Source organism: Sminthopsis crassicaudata, chromosome 1, assembly GCF_048593235.1.
Source record: "Sminthopsis crassicaudata isolate SCR6 chromosome 1, ASM4859323v1, whole genome shotgun sequence".
Classification (NCBI taxonomy): Eukaryota; Metazoa; Chordata; class Mammalia; order Dasyuromorphia; family Dasyuridae; genus Sminthopsis; species Sminthopsis crassicaudata.
The window spans coordinates 10,239,210-10,265,198 of NC_133617.1; the positions used below are offsets into that span (position 1 = coordinate 10,239,210).

At 42.8% G+C, this 25,989-nt stretch overlaps 2 protein-coding genes across 5 annotated transcripts in view; one reads left to right on the forward strand and one right to left on the reverse strand.

Annotated features, from left to right (window-relative positions):
- LOC141543437 (uncharacterized) overlaps positions 1-4,633 on the reverse strand; it is a 30,616-nt gene extending 25,983 nt beyond the window's left edge. The window contains exons 1-2 of the mRNA XM_074268702.1: positions 4,512-4,633; positions 1,406-1,488 (exon numbers count right to left, since the gene is read on the reverse strand). Of these exons, the coding sequence (XP_074124803.1) occupies positions 1,406-1,441 (36 nt within the window). The 5' untranslated portion in view covers positions 1,442-1,488; positions 4,512-4,633. The remainder of the gene's footprint in view (positions 1-1,405; positions 1,489-4,511) is intronic.
- A 47-nt stretch (positions 4,634-4,680) lies between these two features.
- LOC141557269 (uncharacterized) lies at positions 4,681-19,908 on the forward strand. 4 transcript variants are annotated; one of them, XM_074292711.1, is made up of 6 exons: positions 4,681-8,663; positions 10,043-10,132; positions 12,224-12,350; positions 13,013-13,108; positions 14,588-14,760; positions 17,749-19,908. In XM_074292711.1, the coding sequence occupies exon 6, from the start codon at positions 17,787-17,789 to the stop codon at positions 18,735-18,737; it is 951 nt and encodes a 316-aa protein (XP_074148812.1). In that variant the 5' UTR covers positions 4,681-8,663; positions 10,043-10,132; positions 12,224-12,350; positions 13,013-13,108; positions 14,588-14,760; positions 17,749-17,786; the 3' UTR covers positions 18,738-19,908. The 4 variants fall into 3 exon arrangements, 3 of the variants coding, with proteins under 3 accessions (XP_074148812.1, XP_074148793.1, XP_074148803.1); XM_074292692.1 differs by lacking the exon at positions 14,588-14,760 and having other exon boundaries at positions 4,681-5,893; positions 8,497-8,663; XM_074292702.1 differs by lacking the exons at positions 4,681-8,663; positions 10,043-10,132; positions 14,588-14,760 and having other exon boundaries at positions 11,757-12,350.
- Positions 19,909-25,989: the final 6,081 nt, after the last annotated feature.

Here is a 25,989-nt window from a genome sequence, read left to right on the forward strand (position 1 = left end):
GGTATTCTTATTCTATTTGCCTCATAAAAGGAGTCTGGGTAGTGTGCATTCTTTCTCAATTTTAATAACATATATTATTAGTAGTAATTGTGCTTTAAAAGTTTGAAAGAAATTCTTCTGTAAATCCATCAGGACAAGGAGATTTTTGGGTTTTTTTTGTTTTTTGGGTGGGGGAAAGAGTTGTTTGTTTTAAATACACTATAAATGGAAAAGCAAACAGCAACAAAACAGTGAATTTTGAAAAAACCCTAAACCACACTGAATTCTATGTCTTTGCAGAGGGGATAAGAGATGCATGGATAGTTTTTTGATCTATTGAGAAATTTTGCTGATTTTTTCTTTTGCTCTTTCTCTGCCAAAAAATTTATTTGTTATGCAGTATGGCTTTCTGAGAGAACACAAAGAAAAATTTAGGTGACATAAAAATGAGATATCAATTAAATTTTTTTTAAAAACCATGTCATATAAAACTACCTTTAATTTGTTTTGCGAACTGCCAACTCTGACCTTGCCAAGACTTCTTTGTCTCCCTGTGGTGTAAAAGTGACTTTAGGTTCCTACGCTAGGAGGGTCCAAGATTTCTCAGGTTTTACAAGTGATTTTGAGAACAGATCGAGGTCAGTAAGGAAAGGCTCAGATCCTGTAGCTGCCTGGCCTGGCAATGATGACTTCTTTGGCCATGGGAACCCCTAAACCAAAAATGCAAACTGGTCCCCAGTCCCGTGAAGCTCTCACCCAATACTGCTGTGGTCATTTTCTATGGCTGTAAATAGGAGTGCAGGCTTTAGTTCTTTAAGTTGTCTACTAAAGAACCTGGCACGCAAATGCTTCTGGTCTATATTCCTCACGGCAAGACCAATGATAAGGAATGAACCTCTCCTGACTGCCTTTGATTTGTTCTCAAAATTATTTCTCAGAGGCTTTTTGCCAGTTCCTCTAACACAGGAAAGCAGCCTGAATTCTCTGTATGTATACAGTGTTTAGATTTGTATCTCCAGGGCCTGGCATACAGCAGGCATTTCATATATGCTTGTTAGCTGACTACTGAATACAGTGCTCTAGCTGGATACGAGAGAAGGCCCTAAATAGAGCTTCGCCACAGCCCTAAGGTTTAGACCACTTTCATTTCTAATAGGAAGACTCACATGCACCCTGTTTGGGGCTGGCAAAGTACTTGTGCCTTCTTGGTCTCACTGGGCCAGGACCACTGCACTGAAGCAGAATCCAGGCCCTGGCTCAGAAGCTGCCACCCAAGTGTCCTTGGCCCTGGTACATTCCCTCTCAAGAGGATGAGCCAGATCATCTCAGAGCCCTCTGCGCTGGATCTCTCCGATGGCCACATCCTCCAGTTAGAAGAAGCGGGAAACTGCGTCTGCACTTCAGAAAAGACAAGGCTCTCACTCACCGTGGTGTCTCTGGATGTCAGGAGGCTGGCGACCATTTCTTTCTCTGCTGGGGCCAGACGGAGACCTCAAAAGGCAGAGCCAGCTGGGGAAGAGAAAGGCATCGTGAGGGGGACGTTCCCCTGCCAACGGCTCTCAGAACACGGCTCCTGCCCCTCCGTAGGGTGGGAATGCCATGGAATTCACGGAACAGTCCCAGTATTTAGGCAAGGTTTGGTGTGTGCCCAGGCCTGGAGGGGCCAAAGTAAACCAAACCTGTCTTTAAGAGGCCAGAAATAACAGGAATGGGGGTGGGGGGAGTGCCAAAGAGCCAACCTGGGCCAGACTCAGAAGAAATCGCCTCACTTCCTAACTGCAGAGTGGGCTGCGATGCCGAGGGCCTGCAGGCTTTAATGAAGGGACTGGCGACCACTCGTAGGGATGGGTTGAGGGAGGGCTTTACTTAGAGATGGGTTGCTCAGGCCCCTTTCAGTTCTGAAGTTCTGTGAAGGAGTTTACACTCTACAGCCAGAATCCAACATGTGCCAGAGAAACACAGGCAGTGCAGCTTGGAGAGGATGTCCAGGAGACATCTTAAACTCATTATGTAAAAATGGAACCCAGTTTTCCCAACTCTCTCAATTCTAGTGCCTTCCCACGGTTAACCACTTCCTCCTTAGCCTGCAGACAGCTGGCTCGGTATAATTTGTTTGGACGTCTCCCCCATTACATTGTGAGCTGTTTAAAGGCAGGGATTGTCTTTTGTCTTTTTTTTTTTTTTTTTATTCCTAGAACTTAGCACAGGTCTGACATATAGGAGGCACTTAATGTTTATGGACTGAGTAACTGCAAGAAGGAAACATCAACAACTGGGAATACCCGTAAAAGTCTCCTGCAGAAAGTAGGATTTGAGGCAAATCTTTTAAAAAGCCAGGAGCCTGAACTGAGCAAGAAAAACATTTCAAGAATGAGGAACCAGCATTGGAAAGGCTGGAGGAGGGGAAATGGAGGGTCCTGTGGAAGGAGCCACAGGAAGGCTGGAATAGCCAGATCCGAGTAGGCGTAGAGGAAGAAAGTGTAAGGAGATTGGGAAGCCAAGACATAGGAAGGGCCAAGTTGTGGAAGACCTTTAAACAAAGACTTTGATTTAATGGTAAGAGGGAGCTACTGAAGCTTCTTGAGTACAAGAGGGGCATAAGCTCCACATAATGCAAGGACACTTAGAGCGGAAAGAATGACCGTATACAGGATACCAAGGGAAAGCAGATGGGATGCCAAGTTCGGGGAAAGTTCGCATCCGATTTCATGAACAAAGGGGTTGATGAAGGGGCCATGGTGGTTCACTGGTTTGGTTCTTTGTGGCCCGTTTGAGTTTTTCTTGGCAGAGGTACTGCAGTGGTCTACCCTTTCCTCCTCTGGCTCATCCTACAGATGAGGAAACTGAGGTAAACCGGGTGAAGTGACTTGCCCAGGGCCCCACAGCTAGTAAGCCTCCGAGGCTGGGCTGGAATTCAGGTTTTTCTGACTCAAGGCCTGGCACTGTCTCCGCGGTGGCACCAGCTAGGTGCCCTGGACAAGGGAAGCGCGGAGGGACTCCAGCCGGGTCCTGCGGTGACAGAGGATGTTCAAGGTGTTGCATGAAATGTTCCCATCCCCCCTTAGGCTGCTGAGCGAGCCGAAGGGAGGAAGCCGTGAAAGGTGCCAGGAAGGCACAAGTGAACGCTGATGAGCTCTGGGGAGATGGAAGATGGAAGACTCGCCTCTGATTAGATGGGGAGCTAGAACATGCTCCCCCCGGGATGGCGGTACCCTCAAGAATCGGTATTTCCTGGGAAGTGGGGGGGGGGGAGGATGCGCTCTGCTTCAGATACCCAAAGGAAGGGGGAGAACGGAGGGAAAGTGGGGGGACGGGGATGAGTCCGGGAAAAGAAGAGACGGGGAAGCAGCGAGGAGCCGCACTGGGTCTGACGCAGCGGGAAGCGGACCGAGGGCGGCCTCGGGGTGACATCCTGGGTTCTGGAAGAGCGTCCCCGTGACTGCGCTGAGTCAGCACCGTCCGCCGACACCGGGCTTCTCCCACTTCTTCCGAGCCGGCTCCATTGTGCTCTGCGCACAGAAGCGAGCCCTTCTCCGCCCAGGGCAGCCATGCTGGGCGGTCCGGAGACTCCCGCGTCTTCCAATCCATCCTAAAATTCCCTCTGGAAGAAGCTCGCTAAAGCGCTGAGAGCAGTCAGAGCCGCGGACGAGCCCCCCACAAGGGATGCCCTCTCTTTTCTGTGGATACAGAAAGCGCCTCTGCCTCGGGTGCTCACTCGCGGGGCCCTGGGGTCACTTCTGGCCTGGCTTTCTCGGCTCCAGGGAGGTAATAAAAGCCGCTACGAGGCCCTGCAGAGCCCTTGCACACCTGGCCCCGCAAATCCCAGGTTGCGTCTGTTAGGATTTACGCTCTGCACACGGCCATGGCTAAGCGGATCCCCAGGGCCCAGAGCGGCAGCTGGTGCACAGTGGGTGCTTAGCAAACAGGTATTGATTAATTGGTCCAGCCTGCAGCCCTGCAAGTGTCCTTTTGGGGAAGAATCACGGATTTGGGAGCTGTTTAAGCCCGAGGGGGTGGGGAGGGAGGGGACAGAAGTGGAGGGTTGGAAGAGGGCGGGGATGGACCAACAGACGGACCACAGTGACAAGAAAGACCCCAGACAGCAGGCTGGTGGGGGGCGGGGAAGAAGAGAAAACCTTCCACCCTCCCCCACCAGGGGGAGCCCCCGGAGGCGGCTGCGGAAGGAGGCTGAGCATTGGCCCGGGATGCTGCAGCGCATCCTATAGGCACAAACCAAGGCCCGCTCACCTAAGGAACAAAGCCGGGGAAGGAACGGAGGCGTTTCTGATTGGGTCAAAATCACTCTGCCCGCCCAATGCATGACAGTCGTCCAATGAGAGAGTCAGCTACGGGAGAAGGCGAGGCCACCCGCTTAAGCCCCTTTAGGGCGACTAAGGATCAGTGCGCATGCGTGCCTCCATCAGTGCTTCCCTTACGAGGGAATAAGAGACTGGGAAACATGGCGCTCGAGGCTCCGCCCCTCCCAGAAGCCCCGCCCTCTCCCGGCGGCCCCACCGCCCGCACGGCCTTACCTTGCTCGCTCTGCTCTCCGGCAGGGTCTCCCCCGGCCCAGAGATCACGCTGAGCGGAGGCCTGAATGAAGCCAGTGCAGGTGCGATTGGAATGAGGTTGGAAATGACTCATTTCCGGTGCCAGAGCCTGAAGAGAGCGGAAAGAGAAGTCATGCAGGGACCTTTTTCCTCGTTTGTCTTCTAGGACTTCTGGGAAATGTAGTGCCGGAGCCTCGCGAGGCATGTGCGCATGCCCAGCAGAAGCCGCGTCCACACGTGTCCATTTCTTCTAGCTGGATGTTAGATGTCCGTTCCTGGAGCGCAGTTCAGCCGTGGGAGCGGCTGCTCATCGCAGGGGTCTGCTCCCCCAGAGCTGAGCTGGGGAGAGTTTGTGGGAGCATCAGCGCGGGGATAGCGAGGAAAGCAGCATTCACTGAGCGTTTGCAGATCATTTGTTTTGTCAATTCTCAGGGAAGAAAAGATAAGGAGTCCGGAAGGATCTTCGTTTTAGGAAGGAGACAGGGGGGGGGGCGGGGTAAGGAAATAAAGAGCAGCGTTTTATTCCACGTTCCTTCACCGTAGTTTTTGTCGCTCCACGTCCTTCCATGAGACGCGCAGTTTTGAGCAGGCCCTGGCCATGACCATCGTGAGCACTCAGATAAGGGTAAAAGAAAAGAAAGGCCGCATCCCAGAATTGTGGGGGAGGGGAGACTGAGCAGAGAAACCAGGTGCTCCAGATAACCCTGAGATCCCCGGCCAGTGGGGAGGGGGGGGAGTGCAAGGTGGTAAAAAGGGGCAGCCTACAAGCTCAGACCCCCCCCATAAGAATGTGAAATAAAATCCTTCCTGACTTCACCGCCGAGTCTGTGGGGTTCTTGGTAAGCCTGTGTTCCTACGTTGGCCAAAAACCATTTCTCGCGTTACACCCTGAGTGATCACCTCTCTGTGTGGATCCCATGGTGCATTCTGAGTTCTCTGAAGTTGTGGTTTCAGTAAAGAGCTCAAGGAACCGGATGAAGAATCAGTGCTCCCGGTGGTGACCTTCGGCCCCTAGGGTCGCGCCGGGCAGGGAGTTGTGGGAACTCCTTCTGGCAGCCGGGAGTCCTTTTAAAGGAATTTACAAACCCGAAAAGATGGACTGGAAAAAGAGGTTTATTTTTGGCATTGGGAAGTCAGCCTCTGCTGTGCATGAATAGAAACACCGAATTCCTTGCGGCAAAGTCCCCGCAGAGAAGTTTCCACAGAGAAATCCCGACAGACAGAGAGGCATGAAGTCTTGTTAGGAAATAGGAGCCCAGAGCGTGATGCCAACAGAGAAGATCATTTCAGCGGCAGAGGGAAAGGAGCGGTTCCTTGGCACGCCGGGTCCTCTGCAAGGCCTGAGCCCCTCCATGGCTCATTTTGTAATAGAAGCCACTCTCCACGGGGGCGGGGCGCCGGCTGAGCTGGAATCAGAGCAGGGAATCTTGGAATTGAATGAGGGTCTGGGGACCAATCTCCAACTCATGGGGAGCTTCTTGAGGAGGGAGTGTTGGGGGGGGCCGTCTCTCAGGAGAACAGAATGAAGCTTCCTGTACCCCTCTGGGGGTCTTTTACCGAGGCCGGGATTCTAGGAGACTCTCCTTGAAGGCGTTTCAGAGAGAGAGTTTTGGGGGTCCCCCCTTCAATTCCAGGCTCCCCTCATCATCAGGACACTGATCGAAGTTCTCAACATTACCCTAACTTCTGCTCTGGCTGTAACCCAGAAATGTCCGGATCTCATGCTATCATTACCTTTAATGAGAATGTCCACGTTATGCCTGGCCAGGCCTCGGCCTTGGGTCACTGCCCCAATCCGCTGCCTTCACATCTAAACACTTGCTGTTCAGTTTCCCTTTCCTTTCCCTACAGTGGGTCTTCCAAACTTCCCTTCCCCCTCCCCCTCCTGTGACTTCCTCCTCCTCCTCCCAATCGCCTTGAACCTTGAGAACTCCTATTTTATAGATGAGATTTCCTTCCTCATCCTCACCCCCTGGCACTCCGCCGTCTTCTTGTCCTTCACCCTCTCTCACAAGATGAGGTGACCAAGACCAAACTCTCCCTCTCAAGTAGCCCATCCCACCTCCCACAGGCTGCCTGCTTTCTCTGTCCTTCCTCCTTTCCCTCCTTTTCCATCTCTGTGTCTCTGCTGGCTCCTTCCCTACAAACATGCCTGTATCTCGCTCATCCTGGGAAAAACTTACTTGATCCTCTCATCCCATAGTTCTAAATAACGTCTGCCCTTTTAGGGTAGTCCTCAAAAAAGAGTATAAACAACGGATTCTTCCATTTTCTCTCTCGCTCTCTTCTTAACTGCCTACAATCTAATCTGTCTTCTATTCCAACAAAATTCTCTCTCCAAAGTGACCCTGATCCCCTGGATGCCAAGTCCGGTGGCTTTAATCAATTATCTTTCATGATCTCTCTACAGTCACTCTCTCCTCCCTGGGTATCATCTTCTCTGTAGGTTTCCAGGGTAATACTCTCTTCTGGTTCTCCTCCTACCTCTGTGACTCCTCTACTGAATCCTCAGTCTAACTATAGGGCTTTCTCAGGGTTCTATCTTGGGTCTCCTTTTTTCCCTCTGTACTGCAGTTCCTTGGAGATCTTATCAGTTCCCATGGGTTTAATTACCGTTTCTATGATGATTCCCAAAACCATGTATCCTGCCCTAACTTCCTTGCTGATCTCCAATTTCACAATCCAATTCCGTTTCAGTTATCTTGAATTAGATTGTTGAGGGCAGTGTCTTGTCTTTTAACCTCTTTTCATATCTCCAGTGTTTATTACAGTGCCTGGCACATAGTAGGCACATAACAAATATTTTTTGATACAATATTTTCTATGATTTGTTTTTTTGACCCATCCATTCTTTAAGATTGTTACTTAGTACTTAATTAATTTTGAATACTGTCTTCAATTTATTGAATATAATTTTATTTCATTATCTATAAAAATGTTTAATATTTTTTTTGTTTTTCTGCAGTTACTTGTGATTTTAATACCCTCATACATTGTCAGTTTTGTAAAACTGTCATGTGCACCTGAGAAATGGGTATATTTATTTTCTGTTTCCATTCAACAATCACTAGAGATCCATTATGCTTAACTTTTCTAAACTTCAATTCAGGTCCTTAACCTCTTTCTTGCTTTTGTTTTTGCTAGCTTTACTTAGATCTGAAAGGTTAACCAAGGTTTCCTATTACTATAATTTTACTATTCTTGTAGCTATTGAACTTTTTCATTTATGCATTAGATCCTATGACAATCAAGTCCATTGATATTCAGTCACTATCTATTGTGCCTTTTAGCAAAATGTATTTTCCATTTGTCTTTTAACAGAAGTTCTTTTTGTGTTGTCTTGTTTGAGATCATGATTTTTACTCTACTACTCTTTGATTCCTACTTTTTAAAATTTCTGCTGAAGTAAAAACAAGAGAGTAGCTTTTATTTCACCTGTGTGAATCTTGATTTTTTTTCATATTATATTATTATATACTATTTTCTAACCCATTCTGGTATCCTTTTCCTCTTTATTGGTGAATTCATCCCATTTACATTCACAGTTATGATTATTGCTTATTTCCTTCCAACCTATTCTCTTTCCTTCTCTTTATTCCTACCTCTTTTAAGAGTAAGGTGAGAAAGAAGGCATGTACTAAGCACAAGTCCTGTCCCTCTTCTCTTACTTTTGCCCCAAACCCAAACACAGGTTCTTTTCCTTTCTTTTTTATAATTCTCTTCAAGATCTTTTGCACATGGTAAGAATTTAATTTATCTCTTAATACCTCCCTTAACTTCCTCTTCCTCTTATTCTATACCACACCCTTTCCCCTATTGAGAGAAATGAATTTCTGCTTCCAACTCTGGGGGTGGAGCGGATTCTTCCATCCTTTGACTATTTCAGATAAAAGTGATGTTCACATTGCCTCCCCCTCCTTCTTTATACATATTTCTTTTTCTGATTCCCCCTCCCTTTTTAAATTAGGTTTGAAAATCATCAGCACAGAGATGATCTTTGACTCCATAGGGGCAGATGAGATCACACATACAGATGGCAGAGGGAGAAGAGAAGAAGATCTAGGTCAAGGATTGATGGCAGACGGTCAGAGATGGACACTGTGATCATAACTGGCCTTTAAATGGAGCTTCCAGGTTTGTTAGTTCATGTGCTGACTGGGGAACCTAGTGGTCCTGGGGGTGGCAGGGAGAGCAGGGAACAGAGGCCCTTGGATGAATGGCAGGGGCCTGGCCCTTCAGCAGCCACTCTTCAGCTCATCCTCCTTCCTGACCTTTGGGGAGCTACCAAAGCGCCTTAGGCATTGGGGCCCCCAGTCTGCTCCCTGCTCTTAGCACAATGCTGGGGACATAGTAAATGACTAATTGATGCCTTTTCATTCTTTCCCTCTCCTTCTCTTCCCACTTTCCATTCTTTTCCTTCTCTTAGTGCCTTTTTCTTCCCCTTCTTCAAGTCCTTCCCTTCTCCTTTCCATTTTATCCCCATTCATTTCATCTTTTTCCTTCCTTTTTCTTCTCTTCCTCATAGTTGACCTTCCTTCCTCATCTTCCTCCTTGTTTCGTCTATACCAGAGTTTTTTTTTTTTTTTTTTTAATAGCTTCTTATTTACAAAACATATGGATGGATAATTTTTCAGCATTGACCCTTGCAAACCTTCTGTTCCAACTTTTCTCCTTCCCCCAACACCTTCCCCTAGCTGGCAGGTAGTCTAATATATGTTAAATATGTTAAAATATAGGTTAAATCCAATATATGTGTACAAAGTTATGCAGTTGCTGCATAAGAAAAATGGGATCTAGAAAGAAAAAAAAAAAAAAAACCTGAGAAGAAAAATAAAATGTGAGCAAACAACGGAGAGAGTGAGAATGCTGTATTGTGAACCACATTCAGTCCCCCCAGTTCTCTCTCTGGGTGTAGATGGCTCTCTTCATCACTGAACAGTTGGAACTGGTTTGAATCTCATTGTTGAAGAGCGCCACATCCATCATCATCATATAGTCTTGTTGCCTACACCAAAGGTTCTTATCCAAAGACCTCTGAACTTGCTGGTTTGGGGAAATTTTTTAACAAGCTATTTCTATCTAACTGGCTCTCTTTTTGTAATCCTATGTGTTTTATTAATTTTAAAACATAATTCTGAGTACCGGCCTCCAGGCTTCCTTATATTGTCAAAGGCATCCATGAGACAAAAAAGGACTCTGTTCTGAGTTCTCAGAGGGCCACACAACTGCCCCAGGGATGGCCCCATGTCCGTGGTGGACTTCCCCAGGGCCTCTAGGGAAAAACACGGACTCCTCCTCTTCACGTGGATCCCCCTGGCTCCCATCTTCTTGCCAGTTGTCATGTCCTATGATTCTCCTTGCCAGATGTAGGAGGTGGTTCCTTGTCCTCCAGGCATTTCCGCTGTGTCCTCCCACACCTGAAAGACTTACACTGCCCACCTCTGCCCTTGGTAAGGCCTTGGGTCTAAACAAGGCAGGACCGATTCCACTAATGTCTGCTTTTTACCCCCCAGGGCCGACGGCTGAGGATTCTGTTTCCCCACAGGTAAAAAGCATTGGGTAAAGCCCTGGCCCTTGCCTTCCTGCCTCCTGTGGCTCACCAGGTAAGTGGGAGTAGATTTTGTTTTTTTCTGAAACAAATATCTTAGCTCTTCAGTTAGAAATCCATTTTCTTCCTATTTCTTCTTACCCAAGAAATTGGGCCTTTCAGGAGGAACCAGGATGACACAGTGCATTAGAGATCTCACGTCTAGGCCCCCCCTCCTTTTTTTTTTTTTTTTCAGAAGATTGAGGCCCTGGAAGGATGAGTGCTTGACTTATTCAGGGTCATACAGCTTATAAGCAGCCAAGCCAGCACCTCTAGCCCTTTTTTCTACACTGTGATGCTTTCCAAGGGGGGTATTTCCTCCTTGCCTGCTGTCCCTCCCTCTCTTCCCCCCTCCATTCTTGTCAAGGGATTCAGTCCCACCCTATATACTTTGTACCCTGAGCCGGCTGCAGAGAGGGTCACAAATGCCTAATTATGAATTTCTATATCCCACTTCAGCTTGTTATTCAAAAACTAATATCCCCATTTTATAAGTGAAGTATCAAAGAGCAGATGTTTCTTGCCTGATAGTCGTTCTGGTAGTAAGTGCTGGAGCCAGGACTCCAAAGGGAGAAGAAGCTACAGGCTTCTAACTGTCCCACTCCACTGTAAGACCAGAGGAAATCAGGAGTGACTATGGAACATTGCTGCCTTGTGTTTAATTGTCTCTTCTGAAGAAAATCTATTTTTTTAATTTCTTTTTTTATTATAGCTTTTTATTTACAAAACATATGCATGGGTAATTTTTCAGCATTGAGAACTGCAAAACCTTTTGTTCTAATTTTTCCCTTCCTCCCCACCCCCTTCCCCTAGATGGCAGGTAGTCCCATACATGTTAAATATGTTAAAGTATATGTTAAATGCAATATATGTATATATGTTTATACAGTTATCTTGTTGCACAAGAAAAATCGGATCTAGAAATAAGGTAAAAATAACCTGAGAAGGAAAACAAAAATGCAAGTGGACAGTAACAGAAGGAGTGGAAATGCTATGTTGCGGTCCACACTCAATAGGAAATCTGTTTCAGTCAGTCAACAAACATTTATTAAGGGTTTACTGTATACGGAGTGTAGTGTATTGTGTATTTAGTGTCTTATGTCACAGATTCTCTTTCTCCTTTTTTGGTATAACCCTTGCTGTGATGGCCCATCCTTGCTGACCACCCCTTCTACCTGTTTTGCCCTATTCAAAAGCTCTATTCTTTGACTATGGGGCTTGATATCAGGAGACAACTGCTTGACTCTCCCCATGTTCACCTTGGCCTCTGGTTCTGTTAGATCAGGGTGACTTCTGGTTAGGATTTCTGGAAGTGTAGTGTCCTTCCAGGCTTTTCTCCCCATCATTGTTTTCAGGAAGCCCATGGATTCTCACATTCTCCTTGACCTTTTTTTCAGAGTCACTTGTTCTTGATATCTGCCGGCTTCAGTTCAGTCTTCAGTTTTGTTCCTCAATGTTTCTGACTCATGGAGTCATTGATTTGTTGGGTCTGTTCTCATTTTCCAGGAATCTCCAACTTTGAATATGAATTTCACCGCCTTTTGCTTTAATCTACTTTTCTTCTGTTTCTCTCCTTCAGAACTTTTAGTTCATTTTTTTTTTTTTTTCGTCTTTTGCTTCATGTGGTCACAGTTCCTTCTCCATGTCTGGGAATAGATTGACACTCCTAGAACGATGGCCAAGCACAAAGTGCACATGGAAGGAAGATGTGTCTAAGTAACAAGGCTGGAAAGGCAGGGTGGAAGGTTACCGTATGGAAAAGGAATTGGGTTCGGTCTCGTTGGCAGGACTGAGGGGCGAGAGGCTTAATCTGGCACGGCCTCGAGGGTCGGCTCCCTCTTGTTTCATGAAGGTCTTTGTTCTGACGGGAGGAGAAGCCTGAGCTACATACAGACCATCCCTCCCGCTCCCATAATACCATGGCTGTGTTTGTACACCACACTGTGCTCAGAAAGGGGCTCGTCCCCACAGTGGGCTGTCCACACCAGCTGACGAGATGCAGAATCTGGCTCACACTTGGACATACTCTACAGCCCTCTGATCTTCCCCTTTCCTCCCAGGGCCATGCAGTTCTCAGGTGGTCCCTACAAGGTCTCTGCTCTTTTAGGCTCCCATGTTGTTCAGAGACGTGGCCGTGGTCTCCACCCCAGAGGAATGGGGGCAGCTGCGCCCTTCCCAGAAGGAGCTGTACAGAGATGTGATGTTGGAGAACTACCAGAACCTGGTCTGCCTGGGTAAGGGGCTCCCTGGGGTGTCAGGGTGTGGCTTCCTTCTGCTCCAGGTGGTGGCGGTGGTTGTGGGCACTTTTGCCCTCTCTTACCTGCGCTGGCAGGGCAGCTGCCACTCACAGACCCGGCCCTAATACTGACTGGCACAGAAAATGTAACTGTCCTATTTTTTGCCTGGAGAGGTGTCCTGGTGGCTCCTCTTACTCCTGGGACCCGCCATGCTGGCACCCAACGGTGTAGATACTCAGTCATGTTTCATTCTTCCATATCTCCCAATTTTCCAAACTATCCCTCACTCACCTTCCCTCCAGGAGGGATGCCACCACGTCCAGCTCTGGTGAGTGTGTTCTAGAACTCCATGCCCCCAGTGAGGGGACTCCCAGAGACTGGGCCTCCTCTGTTTGCTCAGGTCAGAGATTCCCCCTCGAGTCCCAGAGCAGCTGCCAAACCTCCCCATCTCCTGGATCACACGAACACGTTTTTCCTTGGCCCAAACTGACCCTGTGACCCATTTCCCCTTCCTAGGAATGCAGTTCTGCGTCCTTCAGGGTCTTTGTCCTGCCTCCTGGGGCTCCCCTGGGTGTCTGTCTGTTCCCAGAAAGAGAAGGTTCACGGATTCTAGTTGGGTTGTCTCTGAAGTCATCACTTTGCCCATTTCCCTTGAGCAGGACTTGCAGCCTCCAGCCCAGAGGTGATTTACCAGCTGGAGCAGAAGGAAGATCCTTGGGAACCCGAGGGAGAGATCCCAGCCACCAGCCGTCCAGGTGAGCGAGGGGAAGTCAGGCAGGGGATTCTGTGCAGGGCTCCCCCAGACACGTGGAGCAGAACCTAAGGAGGGGCTGTGATGGAGGGCCTGATCTCCCCATGCAGAGCTCTTCCGGCCACGTCCGGCCACATCTCACTCCTTGCTCAAGAGGGTAAAATACCCATCCCAGCACTGGGCATTGGAAGCCCTGCTCTGAAGCCTCTCTCCTGTTCCCTGTGGCAAGTATCCCATCCGCCATTCCAAGCCTTTTCTTTGGCTGCCCCCTTGGCCGGATGCCCTTCCTCCTCTGGGCCCCGGCCCTCTTCATGGTTTGGCTGTTTTCTTCTACATTCCCAGAGAGCTCTTTCTTTTGTGTATTTCCTAGGGTTATGTAACTGGAGGAAGCCAGAATTTTCTCTCGTTGTAGACAGAGTACACCCTCAGAGTCTGCTTTCCTCCTGTCACAACATTATTTCTTTTTGCTCTTAAATGACAGAAGTGACTAATAAATCTTGCATGAACTGTTACGTGTTTAACCTCCGAGGGCTTGGCTGGTTTTCAGCCATTTGCCATTTCAAACAAAGCTGCTGTGAGTATTTTTGTAATAAAAGTTGGGTTTTTTTCTGTAATATCTTTATGATATAATTTATATATAAAGGATCACTGCATCAGAGGGTTTTTCTGAAGTGCTGCCTGAAAGGTTGCCATGATACTGGGCAAAAACTGGCACTCACTCATTCATTCCTATAGAAAGTGGGGTTTTAGTTGGGACTTAAAGGAAGCCTGGGAGGTCAGTGGTCAGAGCAGGGAAGAGAGAGCATTCTGGGCATGAGGGATGGCCAGAGAGAATGTCCAGAGCTGAGAAATGGAGAATCTTGTTCATGGAGCAGTTAGGAGTCAGATGGCCCTGGATCAAAGAGAGTGTTTGGGGAGGAAGGTGTAAGCAGATTGGAGAGGGAGGAGGGGGCAGGGTAGGAAGGGCTCTGAGTGCCAAACCCCATTTTGTGTTTGCTCCTGCATCCAGGAACGATTCCCTAGAGTTTGTGGAGTAGGACAGTGACACAGAAAGATCTGAGCTTTAGGAAAATCTCGTGGCTGATTGGAGGATGGATTGGAGCAGGGAGAGGCTGAAGGGAGGCAAACAAGCTAGTTTAATAGGCCACATGCGAAGTGTGGGAGCAATGTCCAAGGACTGGGAAGGTCTTTTTTTTTTTTTAATTTTATTTAGAATTTTTTTTTCACAGTATATATGCATGAGAAATTTTTTAAATAATATTATCCCTTGTATTCATTTTTCCAAATTATCCCCTCCCTCCCTCCACTCCCTCTCCCCAATGACAGGCAATCCCATACATTTTACATGTGTTACAATATAACCTAGATACAATATATGTGTGTAAATACCATTTTCTTGTTGCATGTTAAGTATTAGATTCCGAAGGTGTAAGTAACCTGGGTAGATAGACAGTAGTGCTAACAATTTACATTCACTTCCCAGTGTTCCTTCTCTAGGTGTAGTTGTTTCTGTCCATCATTGATCAACTGGAAGTGAGTTGGATCTTCTCTATGTTGAAGACATCCACTTCCATCAGAATACATCCTCATACAGCATTGTTGTTGAAGTGTACAGCGATCTTCTGGTTCTGCTCATTTCACTCTGCATCAGTTGATGTAAGTCTCTCCAGGCCTCTCTGTATTCCTCCTGCTGGTCATTTCTTACAGAGCAATAATATTCCATAACCTTCATATACCACAATTTACCCAACCATTCTCCAATCGATGGACATCCATTCAACTTCCAGTTTCTAGCTACAACAAAAAGAGCTGCCACAAATATTTTGGCACATACAGGTCCCTTTCCCCTCTTTAGTATTTCTTTGGGATATAAGCCCAGTAGTAGTATGGCTGGGTCAAAGGGTATGCACAGTTTGATAACTTTTTGGGCATAGTTCCAAATTGCTCTCCAGAATGGCTGGATTCTTTCACAACTCCACCAACAATGTATCAGTGTCCCTGTTTTCCCACATTGACTGGGAAGGTCTTACTGGGGAGAAGCCCCCAAGGTGAAATGGGCAGGCTGGTGGCAACAGGTATGGAGTGAGGGATGCAAGGAAAGCAAGGATTTACGGGGGTCGCCCTCTACAGTAATAGGAAGGTAAGAGGGGAGGGAGTTTAGCATACCCATTTCTTCCAAGTTCCACCAATGAAATGTTGCTCTTTAAAAAAAGACAAACACACCCTTTGATAAATTAATAGTTAGGAAGTAGTGTCTGAGCTAACTTTATTTATTTAGTATTTTAATTTTGGTTGTGGCAATTGGGGTTAAGTGACTTGCCCAGGGTCACACAGGTAGGGAAGTATTAAGTGTCTGAGGCCAAATTTGAACTTAGGTCCTCCTGACTTAAGCTAATTTTAATACATATATATTTTTCTTTTTTTAAAATTTTTATTAGAGAGTTTGGACATATTTTTAGGTGCTATTGACTATTTTGACCATTTATCCTTTTTGCAGGTAGAATTAAAAATTATGTCCATTTCTTATAAATTTTGAATGCCTGATTTTTAGCAGAAATAATTATTATAAATTTTTCTTTCCCTTGGAATATGTTCCTTTTCTTTTTCTGGGTTCTTGATTTTTTTTTTTCCCTTATGGGGTTATGGGGGAAAAAACACCTTTAATTCTATAAAAATCAGTGAATGTATGAAAATTCCCTTAATAGCTATACAACATATGTAATTTTTGTTTAAATTTTTTATCATGTACTTTCTGTTCTCATAATTTGTTTATTGGCTATTTCCCACATTATACAATGTGAGCTGTGGGTATATCTAATTGATTGTAACATGACTATATAGTTTTATAACGGATTTTATTGGCTAATGATTTTCTTGCCCATCTTGGCATGATTTTGGATCATCAATCCCTATGTCTTATATTCTGATTCAGATGATCTTTTCAGCTCATTGATGTCTTCCTAGTTCTTATCACATACAAGATAATTTTGGTAAAAATTGCTTTGTAGAGTTAAGTTTCACATATAAGTCCTTTCTTCTTTTCTCATCTGTCTGCTTCCTCTTATCGTTCTTGACCATTTGTTCTTCCATACACATTTTTATTAATTTTGATTAAGAAACTTATTATGTCATTTTTATTAAGAAACTTTGATTTGGTTGGTAGTATCTGATATCTAAAAATGGATTCTCCAGTGATCATGTCTTCCTCAGCTGTCTTGAGAGACTTTCTCCAAATCTGAATTAACTTAATCTAAGGCTTTCAACTGATCTTTGAGCCGACTAACCATAGCAGAAAGGAAAGGAAGATTAGGGTGGGGTGGAAGCCTGTCAAAGGTTCCCAATGTTCAGAGTGCTAGGATTGCTGTTACTTAGCTCTGCCTTTTCCCCCCAAGCCCTCCTTTAACAACTAGTTCTAGAAACTTTGTAGGAAACTGTTAGGTTCTTACTAAGTACACTTAGTAAGAACCTAATAACCTTACTCAGCACTTAGTAAGAACCTAATATCTCGTTATCTCATTAGCACTTAGTAAGAACCTAACAGGAAACAGTCAAGCTCACTAACTTACAGGCTGCAGATTCCAGCCTTTTCTTTTTTGGGGGTGAGAGGGTGTTGGTTAAAAATAAGCAGATTTGTCCTTGCCTAGATCTGTGCTGCTCTGTTCTCCATAATTTCCCAGAAATCACTGCCAGGGACTTTTCAGCCCATCTCATCAGTCTCTTTTTTGGTGCCCTGGAATGTATGTCATGGATTCCAGAACAAAGGTCATAATTTTAGAGCTAGAAGAGACCTTAGGAGCTTTATGGTTTGATTCTTTCATTTACAGATAAAGAAACAGATCCAGGATAATTAAGTGACTTGTCTAGGATCACACAAATAACAAAGGGTAGGGCCAGGATTTGATTGCTGAATCTTCCAGTATTCAATCCTGGAAGTCATCTAACCTCTTTTGGGCCCAGTTTTCTCACCTACAGTGTGAGAAGGTTGAACTTGATCGTTATTGTTCTTTCTCCTAGAACTGTTCTCTGCTAGTATATGGCTGTTGACCTGATTCAGGACAGCCCTCGGTTTTCAGATATCTGTATTTTATGTTGAGTGAAAATGGACTTTCTGTGGATTACATTAGCTGGTCCTTGACAGCATGATACAAGTTTACTCTGTTGTTTTGGTTCCATCATGAAGAAATGCAAAATTGGACTTGGTGTCCAAAGATCTTGGTTCAGGCCCTGATTTGGACACTTGGAACCCTCTCCATATGTGTCCTTAAGGAAAGCATTATATTACCTTGGGCCTGAGTTTTCTCCTTTGAAAACTGAATGACTGGGGCAGCTAGGTGGTGCAGTGGATAGAGCACCAGCCTTGAATTCAGGAGGACCCAAGTTCAAATCTAGTCTCAGACACTTCCTAGCAGTGTGACCCTGGGCAAGTCACTTAACCCCAGCCTCAGAAAAAAAAGAAAAAGAAAACTCAATGACTGACATATCTATGTCATCATAGATGACATAGATGAAAGCTACAGTATCACCTTTCCCACATTTTTTGAGTTTGACTGTGATTTTTCTGGATGGAGAAAATAGGAGATAGATAGAGTTAGATATTCTGTGTTGGGATCAGGGAATATTTATATTTTTAAAAATTTCTTTCAGATTTTAAAACTAGGTCATTTCCAGAACTGGGCCTTTCTATGGAAGTATCCCATGAGACATTTCTAACAGATGGTCCTTACGTCTGTCCACTGGAAGAAGACTGGGAACATGATGTCTGCCTAGAGAGGCAGTGGAGCAATGAGGAAAATGGGCATATGAGACTGACTAAGCCTCAGAAGATTCCCATCAGAGAGACTTATGACTGTGAGCAGTGTGGGAAGACCTTTCATCAGAGATCAGGACTTAGTGACCATCAGAGAGTTCATACTGGAGAAAAGCCTTATGTGTGTTCTCAGTGTGGGAAATTCTTCAGCCGCAAGTCAAACCTTACTTTTCATTACCGAGTTCATATTGGCGACAGACCTTATGAATGTTATGTTTGTGGGAAGGGCTTCCATCAGAGGTCGGGCCTTGTTGAACATCAGAGAATTCAGACAGGAGAAAAGCCTTATGAGTATAAAGTACGTGGGAAGACTTTCCGACAATATGTACATCTTACCGGCCGTCTGAAAATTCACACTCGAGGAAAACCTTTTGCCTGTACTAAATGTGGGAAATCCTACAGCTGCCCGTCAGCCCTGATTTCCCATTATAAACTTCATGTCGGTGATAGATTTAATGAATGTGAGGAATGTGAGAAGGCCTCTCATCAGAGGTCAGGACTCGCTGAACATCAGAAAATTCATCCTGGAGGGAAGCCTCACGAACAGAAGGCCTGTGGGAAGGCCTTCCAACAGCACATATACCTGACTTCCCATGAGAAAATTCACAGTAGAGAAAATGCTTTTATATGTACTATATGTGGGAAGTCCTTCACCTGCAAGTCAACCCTCACTTCCCATTACAAAATCCACTCTGGCGACAGAGCTCATCCGTGTACTGAATGTGAGAAACCTTTCCACCACAAGTCCGACCTCCTTAGACATCAGAGGATTCACACTGGAGAGAGGCCTTATGAATGCAAGGAATGCAGGAAGGCCTTCCACTAGTTCACACACCTTACTCGACATGAAAGGATCCACACTGGCGAAAAGCCTTTTGGATGTTCTAAATGTGGCAAAATTTTCAGCTGCAAGTTGTACCTCGTTTCCCATTATAGAATTCATGCTGATAACAGATCTTATGAATGTAAGGAGAGTGGGAAGGCTTTCCGCTGGAGCACCAAGCTCACGCGACATCAGAGAATTCATACTGGACAGAAGCCTTTTGAATGTGAGGCGTGTGGGAAGGCCTTCTACCGGAGGGCAGGACTTACTGGACATCAAAAAATTCACGCTCGAGAGAAAACGTAGGGAATTTACATATGGTGTCAGTGCCTTCTGCCACAAGGTAAGACCTAGTTGATGATTTCTAAGAATTTGTACTGGGGATATCGAGGACACACCTCATGTATGTAAACTTTCTGGGAAGGGCTTTCTCAAAAGCCAGTAGTTTGTTCTACTTCAAAGGATTCACACTGGAAGGAAGCCTCGCGAATGCAGATTCTTAGGATGTCGTACATATCAGGAGTTGAGCTGGACCATACTCTTCAGTGAAGAAAATTTGAATTTAAACTAAAAGAAAACTCAAAGAAGGTCTAAACACAAAACCATAGACCTTCTTTCCCTGATATTTGTGACAGTGAACAATGTATAGTTGTATTGCAAGATTTCTGATAATTACAAAGACTCCTATGGAGCCGAGTCACCCAAAAGTTTCTCTTTGAAAATCAAGGCTAAAATAGCTTTATTTTTAAAGCATTATGTAGACCTTTAACACATCTCCAAACAACTTCCAGCAGCATTTACCCATATTTCTAAGCTTGCATAACCTTTGACCTAACAACTGACTCATTGTCATATATAAAGAGTTTGTTTTAGTCTCATATTTTTCTTTATCAGGTTCTTGAGAATTAAGAAATCCTTCGGTTAATTCTGGACAATCCGAATTTTCTCTGGCATTGTTAATATCAAACACTGTTCACATTCATGAATCTTTTGAATTAAAAAAAAAATTCACTTTCTCCATCGCTCACTGTTTTTTTGTCCAATATTTTCTCCGCTGCAAACTTGTCTTTGCTTCTCTACTTTATGATGTAGTTTTGTTGGAGGCCATTCTTAACTACAGACTTGAACATTTTAATCTCTGTGCTGAAACAAACTGCTAACCACGCTGCTCCCCCTCCCCAGTCCATGAATTAGGATCCTGCTGTGACATAAGCATGGAGTCCTCACAGAACTTTATGACTTCTGATGACACCGATTTTGAGTTTTTATTTGTTTGAGGTTCTTTCTGTAATATATTCAGTATATATATCAAGAGTTACTCTTGATAAATTCATTACTTAATAACTATATACCAATAAAACTGACAATTTAGATGAAATGGTTTAATATTTTTAAAAATATGAAATATATAAATAACAAAATCTCAGGAGAAAAAAAATTGAACAAACGATAAATGAACTTTTAAAGAGAAAACTCCCGGGACCAAATGAATGCTAGGAAATAGTCAAAGAACAATTAATTTAAATATGAAAATTGTACAAAAAAAGGAGGAAACTATTTCTTTTTATGCTACAAATATGGTCTTGATGCCAAAAGCAAAGCGAGTTAAAAGAAAGCTATAAATCAGGATCCTTGATGAACATTGATGCAAAAAATTGAAATAAAATATTGCCAAAGAAGCTATAGTAGCATCACAAAGATTATACATTTTAACTAAAGTAATGGAGGTAAAAATGTGGTAAATAATAGATGTCTAAAATGAAGAGCCTGCATTATATGTATTGAGGATGAATTAGAATCCTTTCCAGTAAGATAAATAAGATAAATAAAGCAAGAATGTGTACTGTCACCATTACTGTTTCACATAGTGCTAGGGATGTAACTGTTGCAAACAAAAACAAAACCAAAACCCCAACAACAACAAGAAAACAAGAAAAATCGAGAGAATAGGCATAGGCAAAGAATCCTACAATATCACTTAAAAGTTCATTGAATTAATAACTTCATAAAAATTGCAGCATACAAAATAAATCTAATCTTCATTTTTATTTTTATTATTTTTATTTAATTTTATTACTGATTGTTCTTTGTCTTTCATTCTCAAAAGAAGACCAAAGACAACAGAATGTTGTTTTGATTTGCAAGTGAATTAGATTTAAATGAGGAGAGCAGGGCAGTCTTCAGTCTTACTCTCTCACTGGGTCATTTGATTCTAGTGGCAAGACAGAGGTCAGAAATGACCCTAGATCAATGGAAGACATTGGCATTTTTAAGCTAAGGTCTTTATCTGGGCTTAGTTTGTCTAAGGCAACACCCATTCATTGATTTAAGGTTAGCTAAGAAATGATGCAAAAAATACCCTAGTGAGCCTCCTCACGAAAAAATAAACCCTCCATCCTGCTATTTATACTCTGAGCCATCAAAACCTAAACAACAACCAAGTGAGGTTTGGGCTGGGACTTTCTGGTTAATCCTTGAGAGCCAGTGTGATTTAGGTTTTAAACATAGTCCCATTTGAATCCCAATGAATGGGCTTTATCACAGTCTCATTTTCCAGTTCTATTTCAAGAAATCGTAAATGAAACCACATGGATATATATATATATACATATATATATATATATATATATATATATATATATATATATATATATATATGTATGTATGTATAAATGTAGGCTTTTGGCTCCTAGCTCATGGTTTTGAAGGTATGACTTCTTTTGGTCATCTTGAACCTGAGTTCATCTGACAGCAGCAGCCACCCCGGCAATGTCACAATTGATGGCACCCATTCTCATGATGTCATTGATGACATCAATAGTGTTTCTGTGGAATGGCCAATAATTTAAAAACTACAAAGGAGACTATTGCAATAAATTAATATTTGACAACAAAAAAGATAGAATAATAAAAGAAAAAAATCCATTTAAAATAGTTATGGAATATATAAAATGTTTGAGAGTGTACTTGAAGAGGGGACCCCAAAACTCTGAAAATCCTTAAAAAGAGAAAATCTCCTTCAACTCTGCCTCAGTGAGGGACCCCTCCCCGAAGGACAAACAGTTTCATCTTTGTTATCTGAATGGCATGGACTCAGTCCTGAAACTCATTGAATTCAATTCAAATTCTAGCTCAATTGAAGCCAACTTGGGACTCCACCCACGGGCCCTTTTCAGGTAAATCTCTCATTATAAAAAGAGCCAAACTAAAATCCTCTCTTTGCAGAGGTTCCAAACATGCCAGCCCAATGCTTGGCACGCCAAAGGCCTCTGTCCACTGGAATACTCTTTCCAGTGCCATCCTCTCTTTACCCTCACCTATTTCCCTTTATGCCTCTCTATTAGGATTTCTAACCTTACTCCCAACCCCTATAATAAACCTTTTTTATCAATCTAGGTTTTTGGGTCTGTAAATTCTTTTATAGAGAACCTCTGCACTGCCATAAGGGAGTCCCCAAACTTTCTATCCTTGTGCTGAATCCCAAGGGGTTGCAGGGGAGCCATACCTCTCCATCTGGTTCCCTGAACCCTGAACCTGCCACTAGACCTTATCATTTAACTCCCTGACCACCAGAAACCCTAATTTCATTTTGTTTCCCTAAATCTAAACCTCCATCATACTTGCTAAAACACATAGAAAGTATATGACTACAAGTACAAAATACTCCTTACAAAAATAAGCCAGATCTAAACAATTAAAGAAATATTAATATTGCTTCAGGGTAGTTCTTCGGTCATTATTTCAGTCACTTCTGACTCTTCATGACCCCAATTTGGGGTTTTCTTGGAGGGGCATGCCATTTCCTTCTCCAACTCATTTGACATTTGAAGAAACTGAGGCAAACAACATTAAGAAAGCCAGGATCACACAGCTAGTAAGTATCTGAGGCCAGATTCGAATTTAGATCTTCCTGAGGCTTAGCACTGCTTTGCTACTTGCTTATGGGTATACTGAGCCAATATGGTAAAAAAAAAAAATTAGCAATACTCCCTAAATTAATTTATTTCTTACAATGATTAGACTAATATCTGCCAGGGTTTCCCTCTCTCCTATGTAACATGTTTTTTTTTGAAAAGTCATAAAATCAATACTGGATTGTCTTGAAAAAGATCTAAGGCTCAAGTTGTGTCTTTGATGCAGCTCTCTACTGACTCCCTACTTCCTGGTCAGAAGGTATAAAACCAACCCATGTGGGGTTTTGAATTTGGTAAATGCCCAAAGATCACAGGAGTCATCATACCTTGCCCTGCTGACCAAAGGATTTTCCACATGTGACAAGAGGGGACAGGATTCCTGTTATAGCCTTGATTATTTTAAAGCTAGTGTTCAATGGCCTATGACTGCCTTTTTTGGTTCTGTCATGAAGTTGAAGTAACAAAGTGCAAGCTTTTAGCTACATTACATTATACAACTAGAAAAAAATAGCAAAATTCATCTGGAGGAACAAAAGATAAAGAATCACACCAGAAATAATGAAGATGTGGGAAGAGGGCCTTGAAGTACCAGATTTCTAACTATTCTACAAAGTAGTAATCATTGAAAGGGCTTGGCACTGGTTAAAAAATAGAATAAAGCAGATTAGGTATTTAATATATTAAGGATGACCTAGTATCCTAATGTTTGATAAACCCAAAGATCCCACTGGAATCCAATTACTATTGGAGTAGGAACTCACTAGGAAATGCTGGAAAAATTAAATAACACTCTGGAAAGAATTAGGTTTAGACCAATGCTTCACACCATACTCTTGAGAGAAATGGATTCATGGCCTGGATATAAAAAGTCAAATCATAAAAGCAAATTAGAGGAATGAAAAAAAAAATTACCTTTCAGAGCTATGGAAAGAGGGAAAATTTATGACCAAGCAAAAGATAGAGTACATCAGAGAAGTAAAATGGACAAATATTGGTTAAATAAAAACAAAAGTTTTTGTGAAGCAAATCCAATGTGGCTAAGACAAGAAGAGAAGCATATTTAGAGGGGGAAAACATTTTTGGCAAGTCTCTGGTCTCAACATCTTATAACTGATTTAAATGTATAAGTTCAAGCCACTTGCCAATTGTTATATTGTCAAAATGATATAAACAAGGAGTGCTCATGGGAAGAAATCCAAGTTTTCTGTAGCTACATTTTTTAAATGCTCAAAATCATTAATAGAGAAATGCAAATTAAAGCAGTTCTTAGGTTCTGCCTCATACCCATCAAATGGTCAAAGTTAATAAAAATTGGAAAATGGAAACTGTTGGAGAGTTTGTTGGGAAACAACTGTTGATGCACTGGTAGAGCTGTGAGTTGGTACATCCATTCTGGAAAGCAATTTGGAACTGTGTCCCAAAAATTACTAACCTGTGTTATTCTATGACCCAGTAATCATCCTGGGTGGAGATTATACCTCCAAAGAGATCAAAGAAAGAGGAAGAAGTCCTGTATGTACAAAATTATTCATCACAGCTTTTTTTTTTTTTCCCAGTCAAGAACTGGAAATTGAGAGGATGTCAGTGTTTTGGGGAATGTCTGAACAGGTATTCCATGAAGTTCTGTCCTGGACCTCCTCTCTTCTCCTATACTACATCTCTTAGTGATTTCTCCTGTACCTGTGGATTAAGTCATCATCTCGATGGTGATGATTCTCAAATTTCCTTATCTATCTCTAATCTCTCTACTGACCTCCAATCTCATATCTCCATCTGCACTTAAGACATCTCAAACTGAATGTCTAGTCTTAATATGTTCTCCCCTCCTTTCAAATTTCTCTGTTATTGTCAAAAGTACCACCATCTTCCCAATCCCTCAGGCTCTTAACCTAGATTTCATTTTCAATTCATCCCCCATATCCAATCTCCTGCCATCTACAGAAAGTGATAGTCATGTTTCCTCTATGCTATCTTTCAATATCTTTTTCTTGTCCTATAGTTATATAATTAACATTTCTAATACAATATCGAATGATAATGCTGAAAATGGACATCTCGTGTCACTCTTGTTCTTATTAGAAAAGCATCTACTTCATCCTCATTACATATTTGCTTTTAATTTTCTAATATTTTTAATGAGGAGGAATTGTATTTTATAAAAAGCTTTTTTCTGCTAACATTAAAATAATCATGACTTGTTATTAATATAGTCAATTATGATAATTTTCCTAATAGTAAACTACCCCTGCATTCCTGATGTAAATCTAGCCTGGTAATAACATTTGATCTTTGCAATGTATTGCTGTGATCCTCTTGCTAATATATATTTTTAATTATATCAATATTAATTAGGAAAATTGACCTATATTTATCTTTCTCTGTTTTGACTCTCCCTGGCTTAGATATCAAAACCATATTTATATAATAGAAGGAAGTTAGTAGGACTCCTTCTTTACCTATTTTTTACCAAATTGTTTATGTAATATTGGAATTATTCTTTAAATGTTTGGTAGAATTTACTTGTAAATCCATTTATTCCTGAAGGTTTGTTTTTTCTTCTTTAAGGACTTCCTTTCTGGCTTGCTCAATTTCTTCTTCTGAGATAAGATTATTTAAATAATCTATTTTATGTTTGTTAAACACTTTTATGTAATGGCAAGAAATTGGAAACTGAGTGGATGTCCATCAATTGGAAAACTGCTGAGTAAGGTATAGTATGTGAATGTTATGGAATATTATTGTTATATAGGAAACGATCAACAGGATGATTTCAGAGAAGCCTGGAGAGACTTACAGGAACTGTTGCTGAGGGAAGTTAGCAGGACTAGGGGATCATTGTACACTTCAACAACAATACTATATGAGAATATATTCTGATGGATGTGGCCATCTTCAATAATTAGATGATTCAAACCAGTGCCACTTGTTTAGTGATGAAGAGAGCCATCTACACTCAGAGACTGAGTGTGGATTACAACAAAGCATTCTCATTCTCGCTGTTGTTGTTCGCTTGAATTTTGTTTTCTTTCTCAAGTTTTTTTTTTTTCCTTCTTGATGTGATTTTTTTTTGTGCAGCAAGATAATTGTATAAATATGTATACGTATATTGAATTTAACATATTTTAACATATTTAACATATATTGGACTACCTGCCAGCTAAGGGAAGGGGTGAGGAGAAGGAGGGAAAAAATTGGAACAAAAGGTTTTGCAAGGGTCAATGTTGAAAAATTACCCAGGCATATGTTCTGTCAACAGAAAGATTTAATAAACACATAAATAAATTATCTATTTTAGTATTTTCCATGGGATTTTCTTTACAAAGAGCAGAGTGCCACAAAAT

Excerpts from the sequence above, each read along its gene's own strand:
- LOC141557269 (XM_074292692.1), top strand. The coding sequence starts at position 12,230 with ATGTTGTTCAGAGACGTGGCCGTGGTCTCCACCCCAGAGGAATGGGGG. Across the intron at positions 12,351-13,012 it reads CCAGAACCTGGTCTGCCTGG|GACTTGCAGCCTCCAGCCCA; the intron begins GTAAGGGGCTCC and ends TCCCTTGAGCAG. Across the intron at positions 13,109-17,748 it reads CCCAGCCACCAGCCGTCCAG|ATTTTAAAACTAGGTCATTT; the intron begins GTGAGCGAGGGG and ends AATTTCTTTCAG.